Here is a 19,826-nt window from a genome sequence, read left to right on the forward strand (position 1 = left end):
AAACATCTGTAGCACCAATTGATTTCAGTGGGTTTGTGGATGCCTAACACCTTTGAAAATGGGCCATTTTTATTGAGTTGAATCCTATACTAACTATGGGTTTAATTTTAAGCACCTGGGCTTGAAAATATTGGCCATCAGCTCTTTGCTGCTGAATGTTCCCCTTATGAACCAATTTGAAGTGCCATTTTCCAAAGGGTGCTCTAAAACATCCTCCTGATTAACTGGGAGAATCAGTGAGGTACTAATTATGTTGTTAGAGAAGGATCCAAAGTTTCCTTAAAAAGAAAAGGAGTACTTGTGGCACCTTAGACTAACCAATTTATTTGAGCATAAGCTTTCGTGAGCTACAGCTCACTTCATCGGATGCATACTATGGAAAGTGTAGATCTTTTTATACACACAAAGCATGAAAAAATACCTCCCCCCACCCCACTCTCCTGCTGGTAATAGCTTATCTAAAGTGATCACTCTCCTTACAATGTATATGATAATCAAGTTGGGCCATTTCCAGCACAAATCCAGGTTTTCTCTCCCCCCCCCCACCCCCCCCCCCGCACCCAAACCCACTCTCCTGTTGGTAATAGCTCCTCCTGAAGGTCGAGACAGCAGACTGGACTTCTACATAGAGTGCTTCTGCCGACGTGCACAGGCTGAAATTGTGGAGAAGCAGCATCGCTTGCCCCATAACCTCAGCCGTGCGGAACACAATGCCATCCACAGCCTCAGAAACAACTCTGACATCATAATCAAAAAGGCTGACAAAGGAGGAGCCGTTGTCGTCATGAATAGGTTGGAATATGAACAGGAGACTGCTCGGCAACTCTCCAACACCACCTTCTACAAGCCATTACCCTCTGATCCCACTGAGAGTTACCAAAAAGAGTTACGAGTAGTGATCAATGGCTCCATGTCTAGTTGGTAGTCGGTGTCAAGTGGAGTGCCCCAGGGGTCGGTCCTGGGGCCGGTTTTGTTCAATATCTTCATAAATGATCTGGAGGATGGTGTAGATTGCACTCTCAGCAAATTTGCGGATGATACTAAACTGGGAGGAGTGGTAGATACGCTGGAGGGCAGGGATAGGATACAGAGGGACCTAGACAAATTGGAGGATTGGGCCAAAAGAAATCTGATGAGGTTCAATAAGGATAAGTGCAGGGTCCTGCACTTAGGACGGAAGAACCCAATGCACTGCTACAGACTAGGAGCCGAATGGCTAGGCAGCAGTTCTGCGGAAAAGGACCTAGGGGTGACAGTGGACGAGAAGCTGGATATGAGTCAGCAGTGTGCCCTTATTGCCAAGAAGGCCAATGGCATTTTGGGATGTATAAGTAGGGGCATAGCAAGCAGATCGAGGGACGTGATCGTCCCCCTCTATTCGACATTGGTGAGGCCTCATCTGGAGTACTGTGTCCAGTTTTGGGCCCCACACTACAAGAAGGATGTGGATAAATTGGAAAGAGTCCAGCGAAGGGCAACAAAAATGATTAGTTTCAGAGTAACAGCCGTGTTAGTCTGTATTCGCAAAAAGAAAAGGAGTCCTTGTGGCACCTTAGAGACTAACCAATTTATTTGAGCATGAGCTTTCGTGAGCTACAGCTCACTTCATCTAAGTGAGCTGTAGCTCACGAAAGCTCATGCTCAAATAAATTGGTTAGTCTCTAAGGTGCCACAAGGACTCTTTTTTTTTTAAAAATGATTAGGGGTCTGGAACACATGACTTACGAGGAGAGGCTGAGGGAACTGGGATTGTTTAGTCTGCAGAAGAGAAGAATGAGGGGGGATTTGATAGCTGCTTTCAACTATCTGAGAGGTGGTTCCAGAGAGGATGGTTCTAGACTATTCTCAGTGGTGGAAGAGGACAGGACAAGGAGTAATGGTCTCAAGTTGCAGTGGGAGGTTTAGGTTGGATATTAGGAAAAACTTTTTCACTAGGAGGGTGGTGAAACACTGGAATGCGTTGCCTAGGGAGGTGGTGGAATCTCCTTCCTTAGAAGTTTTTAAGGTCAGGCTTGACAAAGCCCTGTCTGGGATGATTTAATTGGGGATTGGTCCTGCTTTTGAGGGACTAGATGACCTCCTGAGGTCCCTTCCAACCCTGATATTCTATGATTCAAAAGAAACTACAGCATTTGCTCAAACTCCCTGAAAAAGCACAAGATCAAATCCACACAGACACACCCCTGGAACTCCGACCTGGGATATTCTATCTACTACCCAAGATCCATAAACCTGGAAATCCTGGGCGCCCTATCATCTCAGGCATTGGCACCCTGACAGCAGGATTGTCTGGCTATGTAGACTCCCTCCTCAGGCCCTACGCTACCAGCACTCCCAGCTACCTTCGAGACACCACTGACTTCCTGAGGAAACTACAATCCATCGGTGATCTTCATGATAACACCATCCTGGCCACTATGGATGTAGAAGTCCTCTACACCAACATTCCACACAAAGATGGACTACAAGCCATCAAGAACACTATCCCCAATTAATGTCATGGTTAACCTGGTGGCTGAACTTTGTGACTTTGTCCTTACCCATAACTATTTTATATTTGGGGACAATGTATACCTTCAAATCAGCGGCACTGCTATGGGTACCCACATGGCCCCACAGTATGCCAACATTTTTATGGCTGACTTAGAACAACGCTTCCTCAGCTCTCGTCCCCTAATGCTCCTACTCTACTTGCGCTATATTGATGACATCTTCATCATCTGGACCCATGGAAAAGAAGCCCTTGAGGAATTCCACCATGATTTCAACAATTTCCATCCCACCATCAACCTCAGCCTGGTCCAGTCCACACAAGAGATCCACTTCCTGGACACTACAGTGCTAATAAACGATGGTCACATAAACACCACCCTATACCGGAAACCTACTGACCGCTATTCCTACCTACATGCCTCCAGCTTTCACCCTGACCACACCACACGATCCATTGTCTACAGCCAAGCTCTGCAATACAACCGCATTTGCTCCAACCCCTCAGAGACAAACCCCTACAAGATCTCTATCAAGCTTTCTTACAACTACAATACCCACCTGCGGAAGTGAAAAAACAGATTGATAGAGCCAGAAGAGTTCCCAGAAGTCACCTACTACAGGACAGGCCTAACAAAGAAAATAACAGAACGCCACTAGCCGTCACCTTCAGCCCCCAACTAAAACCCCTCCAACGCATTATTAAGGATCTACAACCTATCCTGAAGGATGACCCAACACTCTCACAAATCTTGGGAGACAGGCCAGTCCTTGCCTACAGACAGCCCCCCAACCTGAAGCAAATACTCACCAGCAACCACACAAGAGAACCACTAACCCAGGAACCTATCCTTGCAACAAAGCCCGTTGCCAACTGTGCCCACATATCTATTCAGGGGACACCATCACAGGGCCTAATAACATCAGCCACACTATCAGAGGCTCGTTCACCTGCACATCAACCAATGTGATATATGCCATCATGTGCCAGCAATATTCCTCTGCCATGTACATTGGTCAAATTGGACAGTCTCTACGTAAAAGAATAAATGGACACAAATCAGATGTCAAGAATTATAACATTCAAAAACCAGTCGGAGAACACTTCAATCTCTCTGGTCACGCGATTACAGACATGAAAGTTGCGATATTACAACAAAAAAAACTTCAAATCCAGACTCCAGCGAGAGACTGCTGAATTGGAATTCATTTGCAAATTGGATACAATTAACTTAGGCTTGAATAGAGACTGGGAGTGGCTGAGTCATTATGCAAGGTAACCTATTTCCCCTTGTTTTTTCCAAACCCACCCCCACCCCCAACGTTCTTGTTAAACCCTGGATTTGTGCTGGAAATGTCCGACCTTGATTATCATGCACATTGTAAGGAGAGTGGTCACTTTAGATAAGCTATTACCAGCAGGAGAGTGGAGTGGGGGGAGGTATTTTTTCATGCTTTGTGTGTATAAAAAAATCTTCTACACTTTCCGCAGTATGCATCCGATGAAGTGAGCTGTAGCTCACGAAAGCTTATGCTCAAATAAATTGGTTAGTCTCTAAGGTGCCACAAGTACTCCTTTTCTTTTTGTGAATACAGACTAACACGGCTGTTACTCTGAAAGTTTTATTAATAAAAGCTATAAAATGCAGGAATTGGTTTGGAGACCATGTGTCCTCTGTGTGCATTCATCATCCCTACCTCCCTTGTGTGAGCACCCTGATGGATTGCTCTTCAAGAGCAGCTTCAGAGTAACAGAAATAAGTGCTATTTTTCTAGCCCAAATGATTGATCTCTTACTGACTATGCTAGCCTCTGCTCCCTTATACAGAGTCCGAACCTACTTGCACACTGAATTGCCAAACCCAAATCTTTCTAACATGTAAAAACGACATAGCTGGATGGGAGCAGGCATATTATTTACACTCAACTTTCACTTCCATTTTGAATGTTTAATTTTATCTTATTTTAAACAAACTGTAGCATGCTTCATAAGCTTCTTGTATCATACTAAGAAGGTGGCAGAAGCTGTTTTTGGTTCCTCACTGATTTATTGGGTTTCTTTGTGGATCTACAAAACAAATTCTTTATATAGCAAATAGCGAAGTGATGACTGGACCTTAATAACAAAGTAATGGTACGTACTTTTGTTTGGGTAAACTCTCTCCCCAAAGCAGATCAGTTTAAATGACTCTTTTAGTTCAGGGCACAAACCTAGATTTTTGAAGTGATGTTTGGAACACAGGGAGATGAGTCTTAAAGGACAGTCTCCTTCCTAGTGATTAGTACATCTGCATATGATAGCCCTCAAAGTAGTCATGGGTCTGCTCCTGCTCCCACTGAAATTAAGGAAGTCTTTCCATATTGTTTCCTTGTGCTCCCCCTGTCTGTACCCACCTCTCTAGTTCAGGTCTTTACTTAGATTGTAAGCCCTTGGGGGCAGGGCCCATCTTTTGGTTCTGTTTGTATGTTGTCTGGCACAAGACAACTCTGTTAGTGGGGCTCCTTGGCACGCTACTCTGATATAAATAATGGGACCTGGATCAGATCCTTTGTGGGGAGACGGGAAGATATTTGCAATTGCAGCTGTGATTTCTGCAACATAAATAGAACTGACTTGTGCTGCCTTACAGTTAAAGGGAAACAAAATAATCTGCCTACTAATACATTCTAGTAACACAGAAAAAATAACCCTAAAGCAGCACCCACCACTGCATAGCCAGAACATGCATCTCCTCTTAAATGTGATCGTAACATTCCTTTTTCTTTGACAGGTATTCGGTCAGTGAGCTTTTATGAGCACATTATAACAGTGGGAACAGGGCAGGGTTCCTTGTTGTTTTATGACATCCGAGCCCAAAGGTTCCTGGATGAAAAGCCCAATCACACCTGCCATGGACAAAAACAGAAACTAGGAGGAAGTGAAATTTTGAAGTTGACGACCGGGAAAGGCTGGCTTGTGAGTAGCTTGCAGCTGTTAAAGCTCTTCTATATAGGGAGGCTACAGGGCTTGAAGACCAGTTAATTCTACAGTTTTGGGAACTATGCGTGTCAAATGCGCTTCACGAAAACACTGACTCAGTGACGGAAATCCCTTTAGCCTTTCCTCAGAAATAACGACCTGTGGGGAACATTTCTCTAACTCGTTGCAGTTCTTAGCAAATGCCACTTTATATTTTCAATGTATTGTATTGCACTGTAAATCTAAGTGCTCTTTAAAATAAGATACATTCTGTACCCTGAAGAACTTACAATGCTAGACCAGGCAGAGGGAAAGGATGGTGCAAAGCAATTATAGCACATACTAGTAAGAATTAACGTTTGATTTCAGCCTAACTCCTATTTTTCAGTTGCTCGTAACTGTCCGTCACAAGTACTCTTTTTATGAAAGCTTGAGCAAAATATGATGAGACAGTTTTGAATTACTCAATCTTGACAAAAAGAAAAGGAGTACTTGTGGCACCTTAGAGACTAACCAATTTATTTGAGCATGAGCTTTCGTGAGCTACAGCTCACTTCATCGGATGCATATCATGGAAACTGCAGCAGACTTTATATACACACAGAGAATATGAAACAATACCTCCTCCCACCCCACTGTCCTGCTGGTAATAGCTTATCTAAAGTGATCATCAAGTTGGGCCATTTCCAGCACAAATCCAGGTTTTCTCACCCTCCACCCCCCACACACAAATTCACTCTCCTGCTGGTAATAGCCCATCCAAAGTGACAACTCTGTTGCTATTAGCAGCAGGACAGTGGGGTGGGAGGAGGTATTGTTTCATATTCTCTGTGTGTAAATAAAGTCTGCTGCAGTTTCCACGATATGCATCCGATGAAGTGAGCTGTAGCTCACGAAAGCTCATGCTCAAATAAATTGGTTAGTCTCTAAGGTGCCACAAGTACTCCTTTTCTTTTTGCGAATACAGACTAACACGGCTGTTACTCTGAAATCAATCTTGACAAAATATTCTCCGAGCAAAACTTTTGCATAACTGCTGCTGAATGGACAAACTTCATACTCTATTTTGTAGTTCTCATTGAAATCTCAGAAATAGATCTCTATGTTGAGCATTGGTACAGTAACGTTAGTTACACACAATTAAAGTAGATCTTATGTGGTCATAGTAGACTTAGGCTATTTGTTTGTGGTCTAGAAAACTTAGTCCCGGAGGCCTAGATTAGATATCTGCGTTCAGGAGGGATCAAGATAAGAGCTGAAATAAAAAAAAAAAATGGAACAAGTCAACACACAAACTACTGCTTTGGAAAAAATGCTATCTCTATTTTATACTTGTCAAATAAGATATTATACTCTGTTATACCCTTACATTCAGCATACACACTGCGTACACCCTGCTATGCTGTTGCTTAATAGAATGTGCATCTAACCTGTTGATTTAGGAGATCAGAAATACACTGTATTGGTGGAATTGTATAGGTTTTTCAGACTCGCTCCTGTTTGATTAGTACATCTACCCTTTTCAGACTGTGCAGGGGTGGGGACCATCATCAGTATGGGAAGAGGGGAACCCTGATCCTTGACTGAGGTTCCTAGGTGCTACCATAATATAAATTATTCCGTACAAAGTAATAGACTCTCTCAGTTCTAGTTATTAAATAATTAAGTCTGCGTGATTATAAATGAGATTTCCAACCGTATTTTCCTCCCCTCCCCCCAGTGTTCTTTCTGAGGAAATTTGGGCCATCAAACACACTGCAGGATGTCCCTGGTATCTTCCAGTTCTAGTCTATCCGCATAAACCCCAGGGATCATTAATGCAGAAAGCCCCTTTTCAGGCTATGGAGACTAAATTTTGCATTTGTGAAACAAGCTCTTGTCTTTTGCTAATTTGCAGTGATACTGATCTGAACTTTCCTTTAACAGAATCATGATGAAACCTGGAGGAATTACTTTTCTGACATTAACTTCTTCGCAAATGCTGTTTACACCCACTGCTACGACTCGTCTGGAACGAAACTCTTTGTGGCAGGAGGCCCCCTTCCATCAGGACTCCACGGGAATTATGCTGGTCTCTGGAGCTAATGAGAACTCTTCCCAAATGCCCATCTTTACTTTGTCTTTCCTTTTTTAACAAAGAAATTGTGTGATGACATTGTTTTCTGGTTTAAATGCAAGTTATTTTTGGCAGAGTTTTCTGTTGGTCTTCAACAGTTTTGTACATCTTTTTTTGAACCAGATTTTGCTTTAACTTCCTTGATCCTTTATATGAAGGGTTTTTTTAAATCCCTTTTTATTGTATTTACTCCAAATGACTCTTCCCTGTATAGGCTAACTACAGCCATATGCCCCCTACTTTGCTGTGAGGTAGGATTCCTTTCTTAGAGTGGTTGCTGCCAGGCTTTCTGTGAAAGTCAAGGGGCTGTGTGTATGCAGGTACTTTGTGTCGGTTACATTATCTGGAGTGAGGACTACTTGTAATTAAAAATATTAAAAATATTTATGAGATAAGCTACTACTTTATCTGCAGAGCCTGGCTCAGGCCTGGCTTGATTTTATTTTATTTTATTTTATTTTTTAAGTACAAGTCTAATGACACATAAAGGAAAGTAAATTGAAACCAAACTTGTTGGAACCCAGGGACAGAGTACCACCAGGAACATCTTCTCTAGCCCAGAGTGTAGCAAAGACGCCAAGCCTGGCATCCCAGCAGTGCATGAGCAAAATTACTGTTTCTTGTTACCCCTTCTCTCTCTATTCTGAGTGTCAGTTTGCAGGGTTGTTGGAGCTACAGAGTAGGCTGCCCGCACTGCAGCGGGGGTATTGTGTGACATGACAGCTGTTATGATGGTGGAATGCGGCTTATTGGGGCACTAAGGGAAATGGCATCCCAGGAGGAGAGAGATTTGCATGGTGGCTAACTTAATTCAATCTGATTAATTTCCAGACTAGCTGGGGGTCATCTGCGTGGCTGGGGCTAGATGGCAGGGAGGAGCCAGGGCCCAGGTACCTGGAGTCTGCCTAAAGACACAAACTTCTCTCAGGTTGGAGATTCCCCCCGCCCACCTTGTAGTTCTCCTGCCAGCAGTGAGTAATGTTGGCAGGAATGGTCCTGTCTAGCCAGTTACTGCTATTAAATTTGGTGGGCAGGGGGATGTTACACTAATATTTTCATATTGTTCCCCTCCTGGCCTTTGGAAGGAGGGTGTCATATACAGTTAGTTGATGCTATTAGCAAATACAGTTGTTGTCTTCTTCTCTAATGACTGTAGTCTCTAATTTTTTAATTTGAAACTTACCAGGTAGCTAGACTTCCTGTTCAACTCATCATGTTAAGAAAAGCATAGGCTGTCACTTGGATTTTATGGGAGACTGTCTTTTTTTTTTCTTTCTTTTTTTCCCCCTCTGAGCGCCTATCTTATTGTTCAGTCCAGCCTTGGATTTCACCAGGAGCTGTGGGTGCAGGATGACAGTCTGGATACGCTTAGCGAACAAAATACAAGCCCAGTCATGGAGGGATTGTGCATTTCTGGTGAGGAAAAGGTGGTCTTGTGGCTAAAACACAGGGTTAACTATTGGACTCGTTTCTCTTCCTGGCTCTAGCTGCTGTTGCCCGTCACTTCATGTCTCTGTGCCTCACTGTGCTGATTTGTAATATGAGGTTAATAGCATGCGTGGCACCTGAGGTAATTTCTAACTTGAAATTATCAGACGAAAGACATGGTAGAAGTGCAGGTTTCCCCCCCACATTCTGATTGCACGTCAAGGGTAAGGAAAGCATTGTCCCATATGCACACCTGGATTTGAAGTATAGGTTACTTAAAGCTAAGGCCTGACTTAATCACTTTGCAAACCAAGAAACTTTACTACTGCATTCCAGACTTCTGCTAGTGGGTTCATTGCTTAAAATCTGCATCAAAGCAAAAATGTAACATTAAATATGGTTTTATTACGCAGTTTCCAAGTAGTAGCTGTTAAATTATAGGGCTGTAAATGGTGTAGTTCTCTCAGAACTTCCGTTGTTTAAATTGATGTAAAGATTCTAAGTATTTTTATACTGTCACCAGTCACTGTTCCATGGTGGGAACATGTTGTTTTTGGGGTTTCTTTTATGAATGTGTGGCGGGGCAGAGATATAGCATTTGACTCTGTCCAGAAATATGCAAAGGAAAATAAATATTTAATCTACATGAAATATGGTGACACCATCTCTGTGAAGGAGTAGTCTTAAATCCTGTCTAAGATCACTCTTCTATAGATAGGTTCTGCATTCTGTTGGGGGGTGTTTTATTCCCAGGCAGGTCCTGTTGTTTGGGGTCAGATTTGCAGAGGCACTGAGCACTCAGCTCCAGCTGACATCTCTGAGAGCAGAGCTCACTGTGTTAAAGTTGGTCCACAATGTTTAGTAACATTTTAAATTTTTTTAATGCTGAAGGAAGCCTTTTGGTCTTGAAATCTAACCCCCTTTATAGTTAATCGTGTTAATTTGAAACTCATTTGTTTGTAGCTTTGACTCCTTGGGGAAATTGTTCTCTCCATATTATTTTGAGCATTGTCCAATGTAGATGTGTTGGTGTTAAGGGGACACCAATTTAAAATTAGTCCGTTTCATTGTGGGGGAAGGGGGTCGTGGAGATGTAGTTTCAAGTACTCCACTTGTTCCTGAGCCTTCTGCAGGGCTTGTCATCCTATTGGTGACTGTTTCCTGTTCTGGGGGGGAAATTTTTCCCTTACATGAAAAGCCCATCCAAACAAGGTAACTGGAATATACACCCAGTGCTGTCCAATGCAGAAAGAAAACTGGGAAATACTTTTCTTTATCCTGGTAATCCTGTGCTGCTTTTAACAGTAATAGATGATAAAGTTTCAGACAAGTGTTTTAAGTAGATGCCCCTTTGAGATGGGATGCCTTACTGTGGTGTGATCCTGAATCTCCAAAGCCAAATATTTCTTTTGATCCACTGAGCAGTTAGGGAAACTGAGGCTGGGAGGGGAAGTGATGTGCCAAGTGTCGCACGGTAAATCCAAAGTAGAAATAGGGAAAGAGTCTAGGGTTCCTGATTGCTAGTCTCTGCCTGTTCCATTGCACTATGCTGCTTCGACCACACCGTTTTAGATTTAAAATTGAAATACCAGAACCTGGCGGGGTGGATAGCAGCACATGGGGATCCAAATATGGGTCACTGGTTTGCTGGCACAGCAGTATCACAGCAGTGGGGAGGCTGTGAGCCCAGCCATAGAAGTGGGTGTGAAGACACAGCTCCCATCTCTGAAGCAACAGTAGAGAAACCCTATTGGGGGTGAATCTGGCTGCCTGACTAGATTTCAATAGCTTTAAAATAGGGTACAGAAACCCAGTGATGTTCTCGCTTTGTTTGTTGACTAGCTAATTTTTTCAAGTGCTCAAAGTCAGATATCCCTTGTGACTTTTTTTTTCTCAGAGTTGCTTTGAGGGAAAGAAGGTTTTTAAGGATCATTAAGACAGGCATTTTTCTGATATTTGGCATTATATTAACATGGTCTCCTGTTTGCATTGTAATGTCTCAAGCAGTTTATTTTATCATCCAGAACTTTTCATAAGGCTGCTATAGAAAGCACGGTATCCTTGAAGCACCATATGCATTTGTTCTAATGTAGAAGCAGATTAATTATTTAACAGTGACGGACCCAATAGTAGCCAACTTATGAGTACTGAGTGGGAACCCTACAGCAGCTAGCCAGTGTGCTCATGATGAGAGAGAACCAATTTCCATTTCCTTTTCCTAAACTGTCCAGCTTTTTCCACCTTCAAGTTCAACATTATTCCCCCAGGCCATTTTTCTATTAACCCTTCCAACCTTAGTCCATCATCTCACAGTCTGTCCTGCCAGCCAAGGAAGCTTGACACAGCTCTCTGCAGTATCACTCTGAGAGAGCTAGAGGCCATGTTAGATCAAGCAGCCTCCCATTAGAGGCTGAGTGTGTTACCACCCCAGCACTCCCAGCTCAGGAGAGCCACAGACCAAGCTCAAGTTTCATTGAGATTCATAGTTTGTGTTAATTCTGGGCCAGTTCCAGTGGTGCCGAAGATAGATAGCATATATATTTCTAAGCTATTTAAAAAACCCACTTAAGACCGGTCCAATTCAACACCCATTGAGGTCAATGCAAAAATACACTATCGTAATAATCATTGACTGGCAATTTTCATACCTTCAGGTGTGAGTCACTTCCATCTAAACTTTGCTCCCTGAGGTGCTGCTCTTGTGAGAAGTTTGTAGCTGCAAAGTCCCAGAGAAGACTTGTATTTTTCAGATGCCCATCTTTGCAGTGGTGTCAAAGAAGCTCTGAGAGCAACTCATCTCAAATTGCATCTCCATCTGAAAATGCTGCATCTGTTGTCAAAAGTAACTGCAGGGCTTCCTAAAACAGAGATCAATTTATTTTTTTCAGATTGTCATTGTGGATTTTACAGCAATTCGTGGAGGGTTGGTTTCACTGTGGTGTTGGTGGTCAGTTGCATCACTCCCATGTCCTAATCTTAGGGCAGAATAGAGGAGAGGGGAAGGTATTCACACTCTTCTCTGGGGCAGTTTGTGCATGCTGTTCTCCTGGGTCTGCAAGTAGCAGCAGCATAGGGGCAGGCAGGAGTGTGTGCAGAAAGGAGGGCAGGTTTGGTGTTGCTCTCAGAACCACCCAGAAGTTCTATTTAAAGGAGAAACTTAAGTTGATATTGTCCCTTTATGTGGAATCTATTCTGGCTGTTTTCCATGTGCTGGAATATATTGCTTGGGAATTAGGTAATCCTTGTAGCTTCATCTGTGCTGGGTCTCCTCATCAAAACTGGATACTTAAAAATCCTGTATTGGATACTTATAAAAAACAAAAAAACCCACAGTGTTTTCAAGAGTTGTCTGAGTGGAACCTGGTCTGTTTTGTCCCTAGACTCCAGAGGCCTTCAGAAGCCATTTTTCAACCTCCTCTCTTCTAGCTGTATGCTGGGACCTGTAGTTCCGGCAGGACATTCATATGTAAAACAAAAATGCTGTGGCTAGCTAAGCTGTAGGCTCCATCTGACCAACTGGGTAATGGTATTGACTGTATACAAATTTACATAGCCCTGTATTTTATTTCAGTCCAGTACTGTGGCAAACACTTGGAGACATGTACAGTCTCCTGTCTGTAACCCCTTCAAACACTGATTCTCTGGTCTCAAAACTAATACCTTGGAGATAAGCAGATTCTAAAAATCATGAGCTTTCTATAGATTTCCTTAATTAGAAGGGAAATTTCAGGTGCTGAATCTTAAACCTCATTAAACTTGTACTTTTTGTTTACCTGCTCACCTGGTTTCCTCTCCTACTATGGCCTCCTGCAGTCTCAGGGTATATAAATCACTATGATTCATCCAAATAACGAAAAGGACCAATCAGAGGTTAACGTGCCTTTCTCTTATGGTACCTTGATCTTTGTAAAGTTACCTGACAGAAACTCATTGCTGTCTTTTTCTAAGATGTAAACCGTGAAGTTGGAACAAGTTTGTATTGTGGTGACTTTTTTTTTTTATTTGACATTCAAGAATATGGGACAGACACAAATCAAATGCACTGATTTTTGTCTTGGGATGAGTCCTTTCATAGACATCAGTGCTTACATGTTTGGTAATATGTACATAAGGTGCTGGATCTTCCCCACTTGCCTCTGATGCACAAACTACGCAGGATGTTTAAAATATGTGGGGATCACAACTTGTGGCTTGGGGTTAGGTTGTCTTAAAGTGAACTGTAGTTCTTTTAAAATGTTTTTCCAAGTAGACCACACTTCATAGACTTAAACATCCAGTGCATTGAAAATGGTTGTTGTGCGCACGCATGCACAAAACAATTCTCAGTATGGTTTATAGCATCAACTATTTTGATACAGTGCACAATCTTGAACTTGCACCTAAGCAGTTAAGCGAAGGGAGTAGAGGTTTTTCAAATGTTCTGTAGTTCATGTGTTTAACTTGAGGGCTAAATGTCTAAAACTGTCCATGCAATTTGCAAATTAAACAATGAAAACTTGCAGACTACATGCAGAAACCAACTTATTTGTATATGTAGCTCAGTGTCTAGAAAGTTATCCTGTAAATAGCTGCTCTTCTCTGAAAAATAACTTTTAAAAAGAGAGAGGCTTTGTGGGGTTGGTTCTGTTTCTCAGTGACTTCCAATGTGCTGAATTGGAGTACAAATATTACTTTTCTAACTACCCTGCAAATTCAATATGATTTGAAGTTCAAGCTGGGTTTCTTCTTGTGTATCACTAATCCCCACTGCTTTCAGTGAGTTTGCAAATGAGTCGCTGATTGGAACTTTAGCACAAAAATTCTAGTGAACCAGATTGTCACTCCTCCTTTTCTGCTAGCCCTACAGAGCCAGCACAGCTGTGTCAATGTATGGTCATTAGTCTTTGGATATAATGTGCACATGCCTAAAATGGAGTAACCTAGAGATCTTATTTAGTGTAGCTTTTGGCCCTACTTATCCTCATTGGATCCTACAGAGCAGACCTAATCTGACTTGTTTTCTGGTTTGTATTCTTTAGCGGTTTAACTTTTTTTCTCCATTCTTTCCAGTTCACCTTTAAGAATAAATTCCAAACTCTTGTCTGGTCTGAAAAATATTAAAATAGTTTGTACTGAAAGTTGTACGAAAAATACTGGTTGCCCCTGGGTAGAAAGACCACTCTGTGCTGTGTCTTAAACCTGTTGCTACCTAGCTGGATGTGAAATGACAATTCCTGCTTTTTTGTCAACCTCTACAGAAGCTGAAATTCTAACATCCAGATTTCATAAAGCAGTGGTCAGTAAGGTGGGAAGTGATGGCCCACTGTCTGCAATCTGAGCAGCAGGGAAACAACTAACAATGTTGTCATTCCACTTCAGAGTTAAAACCCCATTGGAGTACTGTAGCGGGTACATCACACTTCCAAGCTGATTGCAGGTTCCTTCTGGTTACAGCACAGGGCTTTCTTCACAACTGTAATGGCTAGAATTACTCCCCCCCCCCCCCCAAAAAAAAGGCAGTTTCTTGCCGTAATTAATGCGGGGGGGGGGGGAAGCACTGCTGCTGGGACCGTATGGTTAAGTGGCAGACACGTATTGCGTAGTTTGTCCAAGGGGAATTCCACATGCCTGTTACTTTAGAAGACAAGCAGCTATTTTAATACACTTGAACAATGAAGGTCTGTGGGTTCGGCTGCAGCTCTTCATCATCCCTTATCTGACAGTTGATTACAACGCCTAGAGCTTGCCTGTGGAAAGTGGCTGGCCTTCTATCTTCAGAGATGCTGTGTGAAGATAGTGCGGGGAAGCACCAGTTTTTCCATTCATTGTCATCAGCCTGCCACCCACCCCTTCCTCCCCAGGCTCCTACTGCGCTCGAGCTTTCCAGCCTTTTCCCTGACTTAGGAAACGGCTTCATTTCTGGGGTGCTGAGGGGCAGCACTCTGCGCACTGCTGGCAGGCCATAGTGAAGAGGGCCCTTGTTTGTGGCTTCCTCCGCTTGGCTCTACCTATTGATCTTGCATTACCTCTGGGTGCAGGGGATGTAGAATTCCAGTTGGGACTTTAGTACTTCAACTGGCTGCTTCCCTAGGACTTCACAGAACGCAGCAGGGGCTAGTCCCCTTGCTCAGTTTTCCTGTTCACAAAACAGCCTGCGGCAGGCTCTGTCCCTCTTGTTCTTCCACAAGCTTTGTTTCCATCATTCAGCCTTTTGTCCCAGTCACTCTTCTGTGGACTCCAGCATGTTCCATCATGGCTTGCTAACTTGGGCCCCTGTTCAGCAGAAAACCAGGTTATGTGCTTACACCCTGCTGAAGCTGATGAGACTTAAGCATATACTTCAAGCCCTTATGTACTTTGCTGGATCAGAACTTCTACAGTTTGATTCCCACCTTTCTCTTACTCTCTCTTACCCAGCACTGGGTGTTTCCCTAAATTGGTCTCCTTCTCTGATCTGGAGGGCTGTGTTCCCCACTCATTCCGGCTCTGTAAATGAATTAATTCCTGCACTGCTGGCCATCTAAATCTGGTTGTTTTTTACTTTCCACCTTCTTGTTCTGGGGATGACTGCATATGTACAATGTCTACTGATTCCCACCCTCAGCTCTCCTGACGTGCTTTTGGGACCTACCCTGTGAGGCATTGAGGTTACTTGCTTCCATTATGTGCACAAGACAACTTCTTCGATGAAAACAAGCCTTACGGGGGAAAACAAGCTTTATATGCAGGGAACTGGAAAGGTACCTCTAGTTCAAGTAGATGAGGGAGCAGTTTAAAATCATCTTAATGGAATAAGAACAGAGGTCCTGAATTTTGTTTTAATTCCTTCCACTGGATTCCAAATCCATTGAATGTTGCAATGTACATCACGGTTATTTCTGATCAATGCAAAGTGTGCCTCTTGGATTTCTTTAAGTATAATGAAAAGGTCAATCTGTTTCACTTTGTGTCTTCAGTGCAAGGAGTTTAACTGAAGACTGATTTTATGTGATTCCTGGTATTCAGTGTTAACATCCATAGAGCAGTCCTCGCTGGTCTTTCTTGAGCAGCATGCAGTGCTCTCTCTCGCTGTGTTATTGAATGCAAAATAAGGGGGTATCAGTAACAAATGGAACCTGCTGGGCTTTCCTGGTGTTAAGGAGATGATTTAAGGTTCCATGTGTTTTTATTAATTTTAAACCCACTGCAGTTACTCTACAGATCCAGCACCACTTTTTCTCTACTTTTAATGTGGGATCGCAAAAATATGAATCCAGCAACATGTGATCCCCGTTGGCTTGCTTGCATATTTTTTTGCGGGATGAGGTGTTTTTTCTTGTGTGGAAGAATTCAAACCAGCTGCAAAGATTTGGTGACTGTCCCACGTCCGCTTCCTAAATGCAGTTGAGTGTTTTGGGCTTCTCTTCAGAATGTAAGAGGAGAGCAGTTAAAGTTGGGCGATAACTGTGACGGCTTTAGGTCATCAGTGTGTTACCTGATCATATGGACAGCGCAATGGGAGTTTGGTTTGCAAGTTGACATCCTTGTATTGATCAAAGAATAAAACTCATAATTCCTGGTTTGGGGAGATTTGTGAATAGATTCATCTCCAAATCAAATTAAGAGGTTAATTTTCAATCTCACATTAACCGGGTTACTGTGTCCACAAGCCAGAAAGATCTTGCTCTTGGAAAAAGCATGCTAGTGTATGTGGCAATGACCAGTGCACTTTTTAATACATAGATCTGTACATTCTCATCTGAGTGTTAACCATTCTGTAGTCTGACAAATGGATCTTTTACTACTGCCCTGTTATATAGAATAATTGTAACTAACTGCAGTTTTTTTCCACTACTTGAAGTTGTGTGAACTGAAATTGGTGAACAAAAGTATTTGTGCATCTTAATATGGATATCTCTAAATAAAATGTATTTGTATAGTGTTGGTTAGTGGTGGTCTTTACTATTTAACCCCACCATTGTACATAAACCCAGGGGCAACCATGCTGAACTGTATTAACAACCTGCTAGGAGCTGGAAGTAGAGCCTAACTGCTGTACCTAGCCTAGTATAAATGCCTAATAGCTATTAGTGTCATACTGGGAATCTAACTTGAGACCTACTGTCTTGGTCATGCCCCTTTTCAACAGTCAGGAGGCCTCCTTGCTGGCCTGGGTTGTTCAAAGGGAAATACATCTGAACTGCTTGTGGCATATTAATGACTGTATAGAGAAGAACATCATCTCAAGGACACTATGGAACAGTCCTCTTGTCCCCGCGCAGCCAGAATCTATCCCATGCCCTACATGGCCCCAGCAGCAGAGTAGTCTCTGTTTCACAAGGAAATAAATCTAAAGGCAACACTGTAGGTATACTTTAGACTTCTATGCTGTCTTATCGCAGGGTCTCAAAGCCCTTCATAAACATGACATAGCTATGCTACTGCTGTCCCACCCTCTTGAGGCAGGCATAATCTTCATTTAACCGCTGTTTTGGCTTCACTACCTCTAGAGACATCTTCAGGATGATGGTGAGAATGTAATAGAGGGCCCTTAGGATCTCTGGCAGGTCTGGCACACCACTCGCAGGCTTGCCTGTGCCACTAGATACTATTCAGCACACCGCTAATTATTTCTGTGCACAGGAGACATTTTGCATCTACACGCCCATGGCAGTTGTTTTCTCATTCCGTTTCCTTCTCACAGTGAAGTGTTTTGTTTTAACCACTCTACAGGCATGTTTGCTTTCTCTCTGTTTTCGTACCTATCCCAACAGGTTTGAGACCACTCCTGGCTAAGGAGGGTCTGATGCTGTTTCTTGCAGAGCCCATCAATCTCCACCAACTTGGGGGAAGGAGTCTCCCAGGTGAATTAGGAGACATCTTCTGCACAGAGTTTAATATACAGGAACAAAGCCCTGTACCTTGAAGAAGCTCCTAGCTAGTGCAAAACACAGCAGCTTGTGGATTCAGCAACACAGGTGCCCAGGAATTGCTTGCCCTGAGACACTGCTCTCTGCATTGGCTCCTCCTTGAACAGACTCCAGTTCAAAGTCATGGTCTGTACTATTTGGTCCAAAGTGCTGTATCGACTGGGCCCCAGTTTCCAGAGACCTCCTCTCTGACCATTGCAACTGTGCTGCACTGGGACAATAAAACGACGAATGTGGGAGGCTTGTGAGCACAGATGAAACTCTGAGGCAGATAGGCCTATGCTATAGCGATCACTACCATGACTGCTACCCACCTGCTTTCCTGCAGTGGTAGCACTTCTGTTCCATAAACCCCCACACCCCTCTGAAGCATCGCTGCCAGGGAAGGCAGAGGGAGAGTATTGTCACTTTCACCTGCGGGAGCTCTTCTGATACTACAGTGATGAAGGCCAAGAACTTAGAACACCTGTACTGTGCTTTCAAGGGACAAACCCAGTGTCAGTGCCCATAGTTAATTTGCTTCCTCCCGGTGCTGAGTCCTTTGCCTCGCGACTGCTCCTGGGCCAAGTACGGCAGGGCTGCTTCTAAAGTATGAGGGTTGCTTGTGTTTTGCATTTTCCAGCTCCAGCATATTTTTTAGTATAATGTGGTGTCTTGTCTCTGCCAGTTGGTGGTGCTGCTGTTACAAAGCAAAGAATCACAGTGGAACAGTGCCCGGGCCCCCGCACATGGAAAAAGCCACTGACCACTCCAAGATGCTAGCTGATCAGACACCGTTTAGTTGGCTCTGCTTGAGCCCAGTTCCACATTTCTTGAGTGGCTGTGAGCATTTCCCAGCTGATTGTGGTGTAACGGTATAGAGCCTGCTTGCTACATTTTGGGGGCTCCCATGCAGTGGTCCACTCCACCCTCTGCTGGGAAGGGGGAGCAGTTACACCTTGACCATTTAAATATGGCCCAGAGTAAAATATGGACTGGGAAATCTCTCTCCGATAATGGGACTGCTTCCCGCTGAGGGGAGAGAACTCTCTTCTCAGCCAGCCTTCAAACTCCGTGCCATAGGTGCTGACTCTGTGGGTGCTCCAGGGCTGGAGCACCCACAGAAGAAAATTAGTGGGTGCTGCTTAGCACCCACTGGCAGCCCCCTGATCAGCTCTTCTGCCTCCCTTCCAGCGCCTCGCGCCTGCTGCGATCAGTTCTTCAGCGGTGAACAGGAGGCGCTGGAGGGGAGGGGGAAGAGCAGGGATGGGGTGTGCTCGGGGGAGGGAGCAGAACTGGGTTGGAAGAGGCAGGGTGGGGCTTGGGGCAGAGTGAGGGTGGGAAGAGGTGGGAGTTTGGGGGAAGCCAGTGACTGTGCTCAGTGCCTCACTGCGGGGAGCTGGTTAGACATGACCAACCCCAAAACTTGGGTTGTCTTTGAGTGCCCTTTGCACATTCCCACTCTTGGGACATGCCAGCCTGGTGCAGCTAGGATGGCGGAACCTTCTAACAGCAGTGCCTCACCCCTCCCCTCCTGTCCCCAGCATCCAAGCTGGCCAGGGGGCATGGCTAAAGGAGGTGTGTTGACACGTCTAACATGGTGACTAGAGGACTGGAACACATGACTTATGAGGAGAGGCTGAGGGAATTGGGATTGTTTAGTCTGCAGAAGAGAAGAATGAGGGGGGATTTGATAGCTGCTTTCAACTACCTGAAAGGGGGTTCCAAAGAGGATGGATCTAGACTGTTCTCAGTGGTAGCAAATGACAGAACAAGGAGTAATGGTCTCAAGTTGCAGTGGGGGAGGTTTAGGTTGGATATTAGGAAAAACTTTTTCAGTAGGAGGATAGCGAAGCACTGGAATGGGTTACCTAGGGAGGTGGTGGAATCTCCTTCCTTAGAAGTTTTTAAGGCCAGGCTTGACAAAGTCCTGGCTGGGATGATTTAGTTGGGGATTGGTCCTGCT

At 43.8% G+C, this 19,826-nt stretch overlaps 1 protein-coding gene across 1 annotated transcript in view; it reads left to right on the forward strand.

Moving 5' to 3' along the window:
- DCAF12 (DDB1 and CUL4 associated factor 12) overlaps positions 1–16,893 on the forward strand; it is a 46,206-nt gene extending 29,313 nt beyond the window's left edge. Inside the window, exons 8-9 of the mRNA XM_077816608.1 lie at positions 5,262–5,446; positions 7,376–16,893. Of these exons, the coding sequence (XP_077672734.1) occupies positions 5,262–5,446; positions 7,376–7,534 (344 nt within the window). The 3' untranslated portion in view covers positions 7,535–16,893. The remainder of the gene's footprint in view (positions 1–5,261; positions 5,447–7,375) is intronic.
- The last annotated feature ends 2,933 nt before the right edge of the window (positions 16,894–19,826 follow it).

This window comes from Eretmochelys imbricata, chromosome 5 (genome assembly GCF_965152235.1).
Source record: "Eretmochelys imbricata isolate rEreImb1 chromosome 5, rEreImb1.hap1, whole genome shotgun sequence".
Taxonomy (NCBI): domain Eukaryota; kingdom Metazoa; phylum Chordata; order Testudines; family Cheloniidae; genus Eretmochelys; species Eretmochelys imbricata.